The sequence below is a fragment of the Perca flavescens genome, chromosome 2 (genome assembly GCF_004354835.1).
Source record: "Perca flavescens isolate YP-PL-M2 chromosome 2, PFLA_1.0, whole genome shotgun sequence".
NCBI lineage: Eukaryota > Metazoa > Chordata > Actinopteri > Perciformes > Percidae > Perca > Perca flavescens.
This window is the reverse complement of record NC_041332.1, coordinates 10432631-10446939: the sequence shown is the minus strand read 5'-3', so window position 1 is coordinate 10446939 and position 14309 is coordinate 10432631. Positions and strand designations below refer to the sequence as shown.

Below are 14309 nucleotides of genomic sequence, written 5' to 3'. Positions count from 1 at the left end.
GAGGGAGTCGTTCTCTGTCTGTTGGAGCAACATGTCTGGTTATGTGCTTACAAGAGATGCAAAATAAAAGCTAAATTGGATATTCATTAATGAGCCCCAAAGGCAAGTGAGATGCTTTCTCAAGGAAGAAAGGACGCGGAGTGATGCAATGGCGCTCGTGTACGGCTCTAAGAAGTCGATTTCTTGTGACCAGGGGGTCACACCTGCTTCTCGGAACAATGGGGTCAGTAATGCTAATATTATAATATAGGCTATAGGCTACATATGTAGTCGGATCTGGAACCACGTTATAAGTTAGTATAACTAAATCATTAGAGGCTTGGTTTTGGCAGATGAAAAACTGTAAAAACTATAATTTTGAATTCCAAAACTGTAAAAGTAATGTTGAGTGTTTAGGTCTATGATGTCTGCAGATAGATTTCAACAGAGGAGATAAACCTAAAAAATCCTGCAGCAAAACATAATCCACTGGGAAAAATGCCCTGATACTCCCTCACTTAGAGACTGCGTGATAAGACACTTCAGACTGGATTCCTTACATAGCAGATTTCTTATTTCTAACCCAAAATAAAAAGGGTTTGTCTGTTCTCTACAGGTGGAAGCCGGTGGACAATCTGTGGCTACACCCACCAGGAAGACTCGGTCCTTTAAGTGTCTTCTGGCCTTCCTCATCATCACCATCATCATTCTCGCAGCCGCAGGAGCCACACTAGCCTGGTACTTCCTGGGTAAGGAGACTTCTCTCTTTCTCTTTATTTATTAATTGCATTTCAGTCACATTAGCTGCATGACTCTATGGATGGCAATATTGGTATGTAGGTCAGTCAGTCCCCTATCTTTGGCTCATACTGAAACATCTCAAAAACTATTAACTGCCATGACATTTTGCTCAGGTAGGCCTATTAATGTTCCGCAGAGGATAAACCCCATTGACTCTGGCGATCTTCCGAGTTTTCCTGTAGCGTGACCTGCAGGTCAAAGTTTCCATGTATCCAGTGAAAGTTCTGAATGATTGATTGATTGGCACAAAATGTTATTATTATAGTATCTGTATGTTATATTCATGGTTCCTTGGCGATGACTTTTCATAGCACCACCATGAGTCATGACATTTGTTGTTTGTGAATTTCTCAACAACTACACAACTGTTGGATGGATTGCCATGCAATGTACTTCAGACATTCATGTCCCGCTCAGAGTGAAATATAATATTTAAAAATGTTGTCCAATATTTTGGTTTAAAAACTACAGACATTCCCATCAGCTTGAGCTGAATTTTGTGTTTACTGCTAATTAGCAAATGTTAGCATGCTAACACGCTAAACTAAGATGATGACTATGGTAAATAGTATACCTGCTAAACATAAGCATGTTAGCATTGCCATCATGTTAGCATGCTGCCATGTAGGGTAGCATTTAGCTCAAAGCACTGCTGTGCCTAAGTACAGTCTCACAGAGCTGCTAGCTTGGCTGTAGATTCTTATGTCTTGTTTAGGTCTATTTATGCTGTATTGATCTTCCCACCTTCCTCTGTAACAGAACACAGGGTTTGGTTGTTGGAGCCTCGTGTCCAGCAGCAGTACACAGCCTACCTGTCCATCCTCAACAGGAACTTCTCTGCTGATCTGTCCTCTCACAACAGCCCTGCGTTCAAGAAAGAGGCCAAGGAAGTAGAGAACATGGTGAGCAAGGATTCCTCTGATACTCATGTACACTAGAACAACTTTGTTAAAGGATCAAGCCTGCCAGGGGCGTAGCACAAAATTCTGGGCCCTGTAGAAAGGCATTTTCTATGGTCCCCTCTCCGCATCCACAGCTATTCATTCTAGAATCTTTTTGAGCACTTCTCACATGAGGGCCCTAGGTACTCGGGCCCCTTTTTCCCCCCAGTCCGACGCCCCTGAAGACTGCTTTTGGTTTTTATATTTTTCCATGTCATTTTCATAATGCATTTAAACTACCTGGTAAAAAAAGAAAAGCAGCAGTAGTCAAGTCAAGTCAGTTTTTTTATAATGCTTCCAATCACAGCAGAAGTTATCTCAAGACACTTTTCATTCCGAGCAGGTATAGAGCATACTCTCTAATTTACAGAGACCCAACATTTCCTTAAGAGCAAACGGGGCAAGGAAGAATTCCCCTTTGGGTTGGGTCTCTCTCAAACAAGAGAGTGAGAAAGAGAGAGAGAGAGAGAGAGAAAGAGAGAGAGAGAGAGAGAGGCCGGGGGTTGAGGGAGAGACAGAGAAGCACAGCAACAATAATATCACTAACAACTATAATAATAATATAAACATGACTAATAACAAGAGCATCAGGCGTCAAGCAGGACCACGGCAGCTGGCGCAACCACGATCCGTGTGCAACCACAATCCATGGATATCTTTTGGGACAAGAAAGCATGAGGACCCCAGGGAAGATACCAAGGTAGTAACTTGCATTAATGGGGCATTAATGCGTACAGATGGAGAGGAGTTCAGTGTATTATAGGAAGTCCCCTGGCAGTCTAAACCTAAAGCATCATAACTAGGGTCTGGTCCAAGGAAAACCTTAGCCATCCCTAATAATAAGCTTTATCAAAGAGGGAAGTCTTAAGCAACCTTAAAATGTGGAGACGGTGTCTGCTTCCCGAACCAAAACTGGAAGATAGTTGGAGAGGAGAGGAGCTTATTAGCTGAAGGCTCTATCTCCCAATGTTCTTTTGGAGACTCTAGGAACCACACATAACCCTGCATTCTGGGACTGCAGTGTTAGTGGGATAATAGAGTAAGTAGTACTACTAAAAGTGCTTTGAGCTGTCTGACCATTAAGAGCTTTGTAGGTGAGATGAAGGATTTTAAATTCAATTCAATACTCTGTTGGAAACAACTTGATGAGACTCATGTCAACAGATGATATTGTTGTTTTTTTTGTCTTCCAGGTAAATAAAATAATGAAGGGGTCCAGTCTTTCTCGATATTTCAACTACACCACTGTGTTTGCCTTTGGGTATGTGGATCAAACATTTTCATATACAGTACAGTAATAATAACCAGGAAGAATAGACACAATATGGGAGTGACAGAACTTGCATACAGTAAATACTTATAGTGGAAGATCTTAGTCAGATGTCACATGTTACCACATGTTGCTGGTTAATATACAGTTCATTCATTCAATTAATCAGGTATGGTAATCAATACTTTGCTGATTGATAACAGCTGTAACTTCTAGGCTCAGCCGCAGAACATGTGACAACAGAAAAAGTGGTTCCCAGTTAGCATCTGTATCCCCTCTATGTCTGTGTTGCTGTTATATTCACTTTTAACAGGAAGCACCAGCTCAGATACCAACATTTAAACCTGTTGAACTTATGTATGGAATATCATATTAAAGGAGCATTTTTTGTGCCTGTAAATTGTGTCCAAAGCTTGTATATTCAGCTCTGCACATGATTCCTAATTCTTTTTTAAGGAAAATCTGACAGTATGAAACAATCTTTGCAAGCTTTGTGGTGCTCCAAACAGACCATAGGAATACACAGTACATGGAGCATATACAATACCTTTAGTAATGTTCAAATGATTGGGTGAAAACAAAGCCATGGCACAAATCGCCTCAACAAGACACCTGGAAATGTCAGGTTGGTCCTCCTTCATGCAGACGGTAATGCAGTTTGCTAAGACTAAGAATCTACAAGAACGGGGAAAGATTTCACAAACGCAAATATAATATAAAAATATTTTCCTACAACTTTGTCTTGTATGGACAACTTTCCAACAATACCAAATATGTCAGGCTAAATCACAGGAAATGTGATTTAAAGGCTGCACAATGCATCCAGGATTTAAAGAGCGACCTAACATCAGCTGAGAAGGATGTTTTGCTGAGCTCTAGTGGTTTCATTTCTCTTTTTGCTGCAGTGATGTAGAAGTGTACCCCATGGTGTGTCGGTACACTGTGAGATCACTGTCATGTGTGGTTACAGGTGCAACAAAGCACACTTCTGACCACACCTTTAAACAATAGTGGCTATTGAAACACTGCTTTTCGTCCTAATAAATTGTAATAACCATTTGCATCTTATATTATTTGCCTCTTGTCATTTTGATACACCTTTAACGGCTGTGTGAATGTTGGTCTCTGGTTTGTTTCTGCAGGGAAGGGAGTGTTGTGGCTCACTTTTGGATAGTGATGTCTGTGCCAGGTAGCCGTGTTGAGTTTGTCACACTGGAGAAAGTCACCATGAGCCTGGAGAATGGCCTGAGGGAGTACAAAGAGTCAGGGGAGAGTGAGACGGCCAGCTTCTCCAGATACCTCCTACACCTCCCCTCGTTGTTTATCAGTGGTGAGAGCAAAAGAGGAGCAGAGAGAACCAGTGTGTGTGTGTGTGTGTGTGTGTGTGTGTGTGTGTAAGCCAGTGAGGAAAGATAAAAAAGTGAGAAACAGTGACATTTTTTTTAACTTAAATGTCTCTTTTTTTGTATTGTGCTCCTTACAGAAACCGACTCCAAAGTTATAGAGCTTTTGAAAGCCTCATTTGGTATCCCACTTTATTTTCATTTGCTTGTTCATAATTTATTTGGATCAATCTTTCGCTTTGATTTGAACTGTAATTAGCATGCAGCACAATGTGCACCCCTTTTGAAACTCTTTGTATATGGAATATTTCTCTTACTATAGCCCCATGTGCACTGCTTCAACATCCAGTCGAGAAATCCAAAGCTTGACAGACCTGCTGTGACTAGTTAATAATGCTACGTTATGATTGGACAATCTCTGTTCAAGGGAGGGGTTGTTGATGTTGAATGTTAATTTTTGTGTTTTATTCAATACAGTAGCTCCAAACATAAAATCAAAAAAAAGCAAAATTTTACATACATTTACTTCAACACAGATCCCAAATTAACCCAGCGCAACTCTAATTCTCCAGTTTTTGGCATCCTTTCCAGACTGTTACCGCTACCAGAAGGTGGCGTCTAGCAGCCCCTTGGCTCTCCGTGGCCCCGACACGCAGCGCTCCTCCTGCCTGTGGCACCTCCAGGCCGCCCCTGGCTCCCAGGTGGAGCTCCAGATGGAGTGGCTGCTGCCGGAGTGCCGGGACAGGCTGGTGGTATACAACTCACTCACCCCCTCCGACACTTACCTCATCACATCGTGAGTCCCCAGCCACAGAGTTAGACAGAATATATTCATTTGCAGGGTAATATGTGTTCTCTGCTGCACATCGGATATTGGTCGGTCCACCTCTAAAGAAATTTGCATCATATTTAGCACTCGTTTTTCATTCAAGAAACTCTTGAATTTTTCACTTAAGAGTTAGACAAACTATCCCACTGTCTCTCTCTGTCCATCACCCCCCTCCTCCCCCCCTCAGCGTGTATGGCTGCAGCAGACACGAGCGGGTGGTGCATGTCCTGTCTTCAGGCGAGTGGATGACAGTGGTTTGGAAACAGGGTCTGTACAACTACAAGGACCCCTTCTCTCTGTCTGCACAGGCCTGGGGCCGCCAGGGTAAGACCACCTGAAAGCCCAGGCCTTCTTTTACTACTTCGAAAATGTTGCACGCAATGTTACATACACAGACTGAGAGGAGAGAGTATTCATCTATTGTTTTGTAGTAAAAATACGCTGATGCCACAAAGCGGCATTGTGGATTGAAATACTTCTCTCTCTCTCTCTCTCTCTCTCTTTTTCTTTCTATTTCTCAGACTGCAAGTCCACTATAGAGCTGAAGGCAGTATTAGGGGTCCAGGGGACACTGAGCACGCCTTTCTTTCCCAGCTACTACCCCCCCGACACCAACTGTACCTGGAGCTTTACTGTAAGACACTCCCTCTTCTATATGTCCCCCACTTCTTGACTGTTCAATAATTATTTACAGCGTGTGTTTTGAACTTTTTCGTATTTTTGTGTTCATCGTCCTGTGGGGTTTCAGATGCCCAGTGTAGGCATGGGCCTGTCTCTGGAATTCGAGGGCTACGAGTTGAGCAGAGCCAGCTACAACCAGAACTGTACCCAGGGACAGTGGGTCATCCAGAACCGCAGGTAGGCTGTGCCACAATGAGTCTAGTTGTGGTCTTTAAGACTGTAAGATTCGGCCTGGATGGTTAGACAACACAGCCAAACAAGAGCGACACTGATAACAGGCCAATGAGAATTTAGCTGGAAAAAAGCAGACTAGAAGTTGATTAGACACAACTTCAACTGACCAATATGGTTTACATCAACTGCACCTTGTTTTATCTCCAGCGTCTGGATCAACCTGCAATATAAATGTGCATTTACAAATTTTTCTGTAAAAAATGAATCTGTCTTCACTTTATACTTTAACTGATAAGCTGTGTGACTCTCTGCAAAACATGCACTTTGCGAACAGCTTCCTCTTTTTTTACAAAAAAACGTGCCAGACCTTCAATAAAAAACAACTACAAAGATCTGCACACATATAACAACAAGTTATATATATTTAAACTATTAAATCTGCATTTTGGTCGACCCCTACTGCTTTTTTAACCTGCTTACTACAATATAAGGACAATATATAAATTAACTGAAGGGATCATCCTAGTACAATTACGAGCAGAGAGATCAGAAAAAGTCATGTGTCTTGTCATATTATTAAACTAATGTCTATTTTTAACTGCCACCTGCGTGGGGTTTGGTGTCTGACAGGAAGCACCTGTGCATATTAATGTTTCCATTCACGTCATAATGTGCTGAAAGATCAGATAGTTTCACAAGACAAAAAAACACAAATGGACCTAATTAAAGAATGTTTTGTTAAAGGTAATTTTTGGGGCTTTTCCACCTTTATTGATAGGACAGCTAGGTGAGAGAGAGGGGGAAGACATGCAGGAAATCGTCACAGGTCAGATTCGAACCCTAGACCTCTGCATCAAGGCATAAGCCTCAAAGTATATGTGTGCCTGCTCTATCCACTGATCCAACCCGGGCACGAATTAAAGAGTTTTTGTTCATAGTGTCACATTATTCTACTCTGTAGCAAACAACAGGGGGCAGCAGTGTCCCATATTAGCTTCCTTAGAGTTCATGTGAGGCCATTATTTTATTTTTTCAATTTAGAGGCATTTTACCTTTCTTTTTTATTTCCAACTGTTAAATCTTTTCACCAAATAGTTTTTCTAACCAGATTTCAGCCAGGATAGGTTTTTCGTTAGTGCCCTGGACAAACTAGTCAAGTGTCTTGCTTTAAGGGAACTCTATAGTGATTTAAATAACACTTTTCCAACCTGTGGGCTTCCACCATCCTGTCTCTGCAGGGAAACCTGGAGTTTCCATTTAAATTAGTCTTTGTCCATTTCTCAGACTGTGTGGCACCAGGGGCCTGCTGCCATACAATGAACGCCTCTTCCTGCTCTCCACAACTGCCACTGTTGCCATGACATCAGAGGTGTCACTCACAGGGCCGGGACTTCAGCTGCGCTACAGTGTCTTCAACCTATCAGATCGTAAGTTGTGGATGCAGGCGAGACATCCAAGACATGTGGATAAATGAACTGCTAAGTAATGTTGTCTTCTACCTATGTCTACAAACAGATCTTCTTTTTTAATGTTGTGTGTGCATGTGTTTGTGTGTGTGTTTTATAGCTTGCCCAGGCCAGTTCCTGTGCACTATTAACGGCCTGTGTGTTCCTGCCTGTGATGGAATCAAGGACTGTCCCAACGGTCTTGACGAGAGGAACTGTGGTATTCATTTATGTTTCAAAAGAATTTATTCCCACATAGTTTGTTGTACTTATTATTTTCTGTTGAAACAGGAAATTGTGACATGGTGCAGGACAGGGTAAACGAATGGGTCGGACCACCATGCAGAGCCAATAAAGCCCAATTCATTTTGATGTATTTACTGTCAAATAACGTTGAGTTTATCACAGATGTTTCAAAATGAATGAATTGCAGACATTGAGATGCAACAACTCACTCTTCAGGAAAAAGGACAGGGACTGACTGTCAGGGGTGAACCAAACATCCACCACCATGTTGTCACACTTCAGAAGATAAAAAAAGTTGCTATTTTGAGACACTGCTAAAGACAGGATGTTTCAACATCTGTAACATGAGCCTTGTCAGCATGCTGCACACGAAAGGCTGTCCTGAATGCCCGCAGGGTGATGATGATCTCATCTGATGGCATGGGCCTTTTCTTTCTAAATCTTCAGAATCTATTTGAATGCCAGCCAGTATATCTCACAATGTAAAAACCTGTTCGTTTTGGCAGCCTGTCAAGCTACGATGCTATTATTGGTTTGTCTTTTTAGGCGTTACTACTGGTAGGACACGGATTAGTCGTTAATAAGATACTATTTAATAGGGAGTTAAACGTGATATATGTGATATAAAGACATGAGAAAGTAAAAGCTTTGTGAATTGTTTTTGCATGCTTTGCAGAATGGCATATGATATGATATGGATAGTTTATGTAGCATAAAAGCATAGATTGTATAAAATAAAAAGGGGAAAATACATTTTTCTTCACCACTTTTATCATTTTCCCCCAGCAAAGATAGTCAAATGTGGCAAAATGTACTGTATCTGGTTATCGGTTTATCTACCCACAACATTCAAGTCTCAAATTATGAAACTGTGAGTGACAAATGAAAATGAAAATATAAATTGGAGATGCAAAGCACAGCAGACTACCTCTGTTTGCTGCTTTATCTTTTGATATGCCGGACTTTTAACTGTTACAATGCCTTGTTACAATTTCCTTATGTTTGTGTGTGTGTGTGTGTGTGTGTGTGTGTGTGTGTGTGTGTGTGTTTCAGTGTGTGTGGCACAGTACCAGTGTCCGGAGGACAGTCAGTGTGTGGACTACTACAAGGTGTGTGACCAACTCCCAGACTGCCCTGAGGCAACAGATGAGATGAACTGTACTGATGGTAACACACTCAAACTCATCACAATGTCAACGTCAATCAAATCTCAGTCCTACATTTTAGTGTGTGGAGGCTCTATCAGCAGCAAAACAAACCATTAAACATCTGTGTGTGTATGTGTGTGTGTGTGTGTGTGTGTGTGTGTGTGTGTGTGTGTGTGTGTGTGTGTGTGTGTGTGTGTGTGTGTGTGTGTGTGTGCGCGCAGGTGTGCAGTGTACAGATATGACCTATGTGTGCGCTGATGGAACGTGTCTGAAAAAGCCAAACCCACAGTGTGACTTTGTTACCGACTGCCCCGACGCCTCAGATGAGAAAGCGTGTGGTGAGAATATCACCCCTATCAGAACCTAGTTTTAATATTTTAATTCCACCTTAATTCAGTTTTGGACTTTATACATTTAACTTTTATGATGCCTTCATTCTCCCTTGGACAGGTTCCTTGAGATTTTCGTAGACTTGTCAACCTGGTTTTTGATAAAAAGTGAAAAGAAATAAATCAATGAAATCTGACTTTGTACTTTTTATTTTTATTTTTTATTTAGTTTTGTTTCTCCCATTGGCATTAGGAAGAATTAGATGTACTGGAAATGAACTCTCAAGCATTTCCTTTTTTTCCCAATACAACTATGCTGATTCTATTTACATATACATATTAAGCACATTTTTGAATGTTTGTTTTAATATTTCCGTGTGTGTATTCAGACTGCGGCCTAAGGCAGTTCTCCAGCCGTATTGTGGGGGGGACCAATGCCACAGAGGGGGAGTGGCCCTGGCAGGCCAGCCTTCAGGTGCGGGGTACGCACATCTGCGGGGGCGCGCTAATCTCCAGCCAATGGGTGGTGTCTGCTGCTCACTGTTTCTATGACGACCGGTAAGTGCAGGAAAAGAGGGAAGGAAGTGGTCTGTTAATTGAGGTGTTAGAATGTTCTTTCGAAAAAAAAAGAAAAAAAAACAGTTTGAGGGACTTTGAGCAAAAATCACAAGCTTTTTCTCTTCAGCTAAAGATGTTTATTCGTTGAAGTTGATGAAGCATTTTAACATTTTTTTTAAATATGTTTTGTTTACACCTGCTGTTGTGTCTTTGCTGTTTAGGGTTTAGCCTGTCTGATTCAAAGCCAGCAAATTTATATGTGTGTGTGTGTGTGTGTGTGTGTGTGTGTGTGTGTGTGTGTGTACACTTGTGTCTTTCAAAGCCAGACTGCGCTGGCTGGACCACGACCAAAACTATAGCATCCTGTAGAGGATTAAACAGTCTTTGCTCTTAATGTTCTTTGTGTGGTGATTAAAAGCTTGTGCAGCATTTAGTGAGTGGTGATATTTCAGTGGGCAAACGGAAATAGAAATTAAGTTTCCAGAGACTTGAGAAACAGTTGCTCAAGTATTTGTTGGTAGTCTCACATTGCCAGACCTTCCTCCACAGCGCTGCAGGAGAAGGGTCTGGCTAGTCCACACAGCATTCGGGGATGGGGGGAAAAACGTGCTCTGGTTTATTGGCATTTCTTTAAACCAATCACAATCGTCATGGGCTGCGCTAATCGCCGGACGGAGCCGCGTTGCCACTGCAAAATAGCCACGGGAAGGAACTTGTTTTGGTGGAATGTGTGTACGTTCAAAAGATGTTTTAGTCGTGCAACAGAAAGCTAGCTGTCTGGATTTACCCTGCAGAGATCTGCGGAGCAGTTAACCATAGTCCTCAGAAATCCACCGGAGTTTAAAATTCCAACACAAAGAAAGTGGAAGGTGAGGGACATCCAGCCAAAAAGAGGGACATCCGGCAGAATTTCAGGCAGCACCGGAGCAATCCCGGAAGTGGAACTTCCTGAATATAGACTCATTTGTTGGCAACAGTCAACGACTGCAACTATACAGTATATAAACTATACTAAATTGAAGATATTGGTTATTTTAATTTGTACTTGGGAAAGAAAAGTTTGACTTATTTCCCCTGTAACACACTCTTTTTCTCCTCCTGCCTGCAGTGTCTACTCCCCCTCGATGTGGACGGTTTACCTGGGGAAACTCCTGCTCAGCCGCAGCAGCCCTACTGAAGAAGTGGCTCGTGTTAAGCAAATCCACCTCCACCAATACTACGACGACGAGTCCCACGACTACGACCTGGCCCTGCTGAAGCTAGACCGGCCCGCCTCCACGCTGCTGGCTGGACATGCTCGACCCGCCTGCCTGCCTCCGCCCGCCCACCAGCTGGAGCCGGGCCTGCTCTGCTGGGTCACCGGCTGGGGGACTCTCCGCGAGGGGGGTAAGAATGGAAAGAGGGAATGGGGAGCTTGGGGGGAAATGTGGAGAGAGGATAGAGGGTGAAATATTTGTCTATGAACAAAGCTGTCTTCAAAGTCGCCTATTATTAATACAAGTAGTACGTACTGATTTGCCTAAAACTTAGCATGTAGTATGTAAACAAAAGCAAAATCTGTAGTTTGCCAAAAATACCCGGATGTTGTTCTGATTCAGAAAAAAGGTATGCAGTGTGTTCGTCGGTAGTATGTAGTAGGCAATTTCGAATGCAGCAAATGTTTGTGTGTTAAGTCCTCCCTTAGTTCTTCGTATCGTAGCATAATCAGGCTGGAAATGCCTGGAAAGCAAAGGCATAAACAACAATGACAGTCTGGCAAGTGTAGGTGGAAAGGGGCTGGTAAAGATACAGCCAGGCAGCCATGAAAATGGGAAGCAGGTGAGGTGGGAAAGGGGTTACTGCAGGGCAGGAGAGAGTGACTGGATCAGACATGACAGGAGACTAAGACAGGTGGGAAGGTCTGAGGGCATCTGGTGGATGGATGGAGAATCACAATGCAGGGGACTGGGGAAGTGAGTGTGTGGCTGAAGAGAGGGACTGAGGACTGAGGTTTACATCGTGACAATCTTACAAAGTCAGATTTATCTTATGACCCCCTAAAAGGACCACAGCTCGAAGTTAGGACCCACTTGGAGCACAACTACCGATCACACTAATTAATTCAACAATCTATTTTGCAAGGACTTGTTATGTTGCAAAACCTCATTTTTCAGGTAAAGGAATAGTTTTTCATGTATCCCATTATAATTTCCAGTTAGCCTAAGGCTTTGGTATGCGTGACCTACAGGAACACATCATCATGCTTCGTAAACGGACACTTTCACATGAAACTATGTAGCTTTATAAAAATGAACCATTGTAAGATGGACTTTTATTTGGTGCTTATAACTTGTAGGTTTATTGTATAAAGTCTGATGTCCAAGTGCACTAATTGTTTTTCATACAATTTGTTAATATGTCTGTTACAGGATGAACACTTAACCTTTTCCATTGGCTTAGGTATTGTGCAGTGTAGTGCAGTATTTTCACAGGAAGTGATTTTATGTGACTTGTGCAACCTCTAAAACCCCCATTTTATCAGTGGCACCTTGAAAAGTCTTGAGTGGTGTTGTTTAGTGGAGAGTCTTGGTAATTTGGTGGTTTTGATAACAGAGTGAAAACACATGAAATGAACTGAAGAGGCAGATGGAGACAGTGATGTGAGTAGAAGTGTGTGGGCTGGGGGTTTCTGATGAACCAATTAACAGATCAAGGCTGTTTGAAGGAGACGTGTTGGAGAGAAAAGGCTTAGGTGCATTTTTTAAGGTGCGGTTACACCACTATATTTCCAGTGAAGTGGTTTCTTTTCACTCTAAAGATGAACCCTTTACTATACCTTTTTGTTAACAGCTCGTGGGTAATTGTGTGCACATAAAAAAGCGCAACTACAGCATGAAGAAAATCTGCAGGCTGGTTTTTGTTTGTTAAACATAAATATGGTACATTTAATGATTTCTGCTGAAGCTGAGCAATCAATATATCAGCAGTCTGTGACATATTTCACCGTGGGTTTGTAGTTTGATCTGCAGCTCTACTATTGACATCCAGTGGGTAAATCGAAACTCAGCAGTTAAGACGTCAGTATCAGCTTTGTGTAGAATAAGAAAAAGCCAAATGTGACAGCAACTTTAGGAAGGCAAAGTGAATGCAGACTTTATCTTAAAAATATAATTCGTACATTGTCTCTAGTGTATAAAAAAGAAAAGAGGAAGACTCTTTTGGCCTTCCCTGGTTGACTTTTCCCCTCTGATCTCTTCAGGCAGTGCTAGTAATGTGCTTCAGAAGGTGGATGTTCGCCTGGTCAGCGAGGAAGCCTGCGTTCGCTCTTACGGCCACCTGGTCACTCCCAGAATGCTTTGCGCTGGTTACCGCAGTGGGGGCAAAGATGCCTGTCAGGTACCAACAAAAAAACACATAAATACAAAACCAGATGATATAAATGCCTAATGCTTGTTTTAATTTCCTTTCACAATGCAAGTTGAATTTACAGTTGCACTTGATTTTACAGCCTGGCCCTTTACTGTTTTGGTTCAATCTCACCGCTCTCATCAACCTTATTTTTAACTGCAGCAGGCTATTTTCAGTCAAACAGATATAAAATGTCACTATGAGCGACTAGCTGGTGAACATAGTCTAGCATTTAGCAGCTCAAGAGTTAGAGTTTTCCTTCAGGACTTGGTGGAGAGCAAAATAGAGCTAGTAGGAGAGTGAATATAGGATTTATATTTGTTGAGTGGACAGAAATATGATTCCAAATGATAATGTTTGCTGTGTCTGCTGGATGTATAAAAAAAATCCAGAATGACAACTTGATAAGGTGTCACAGTTGTGTTTACTGTAGAGCTAGAGTTGCGCTGCCACCAAGTGGCAACAAATATATAAAATTAATGAATGCAGGTTTAAATCAAAGCACATGTTCAGAGGCTTTATATTTGGCACTTCATACAGTTATCTAGTTGGCCAATATTCTATAGTTAATATAATACATCATAAATCATCCAGTTTGTGTTCCTCATAAACAGTTCAGGTCATTACATGAGTTTTTAAAGCCAGACATCCAAGCACCGAGTGATGTCATAGTTGAGTCATAAGTATTGATCATCAACCTTATCAATTATTTTGGTTCCTTTGTGCTATAGAGACACTTAAATCTTACCCCTTGTCCTTTTAACATTGCCTGTCTCTGTCAGGGAGACTCTGGCGGTCCCATGGTGTGCCAGGAGCCATCAGGCCGCTGGTTCCTGGCCGGGGTGGTGAGCTGGGGCAAAGGCTGCGGGCGTCCAGACTACTACGGCGTCTACACTCGCATCACCAGGCTCACTGGCTGGATCAAACAGGTCATCAACAGCCCCTGAGACAATGGGGAACTTCATCATCATTACATCAATGTACTCATAATCCGAAGCTGGGTGCAAATAAAAACACTAATCAAGTGAGGATAAAAAGTGCTGGAAAATGAATTAAGGTTGCTTCTCAGCCAAACATCAAGCTGATAAAACGTTAAAAACCCTTTATTCCAAAGTCATAAAGTAATAAAGCTAATAATAATCAACCTTATTTAAGCAGCATACAGTGGCACTCATAAG

The 14309-nt window shown here is 42.0% G+C and overlaps 1 protein-coding gene across 1 annotated transcript; it reads left to right on the top strand.

The window, feature by feature from the left end:
• The first annotated feature begins 148 nt into the window (after positions 1-148).
• On the top strand, positions 149-14309 carry tmprss6 (transmembrane serine protease 6). Its single transcript, XM_028566312.1, has 17 exons — positions 149-223; positions 596-728; positions 1540-1709; positions 2915-2982; positions 4134-4321; positions 4926-5130; positions 5351-5487; positions 5685-5797; positions 5912-6021; positions 7303-7445; positions 7585-7683; positions 8763-8876; positions 9079-9195; positions 9576-9744; positions 10853-11130; positions 12983-13119; positions 13914-14309. Exons 1-17 carry the CDS (start codon positions 149-151, stop codon positions 14076-14078), a joined length of 2421 nt encoding a protein of 806 aa, XP_028422113.1. The 3' UTR covers positions 14079-14309.

Coding starts and splice junctions, on each gene's coding strand:
- tmprss6 (XM_028566312.1), top strand. CDS start 149: ATGGCGCTCGTGTACGGCTCTAAGAAGTCGATTTCTTGTGACCAGGGG. Junction 7,446..7,584: donor TGTCTTCAACCTATCAGATC/GTAAGTTGTGGA, acceptor TGTGTTTTATAG/CTTGCCCAGGCCAGTTCCTG. Junction 7,684..8,762: donor TCTTGACGAGAGGAACTGTG/GTATTCATTTAT, acceptor TGTGTGTTTCAG/TGTGTGTGGCACAGTACCAG.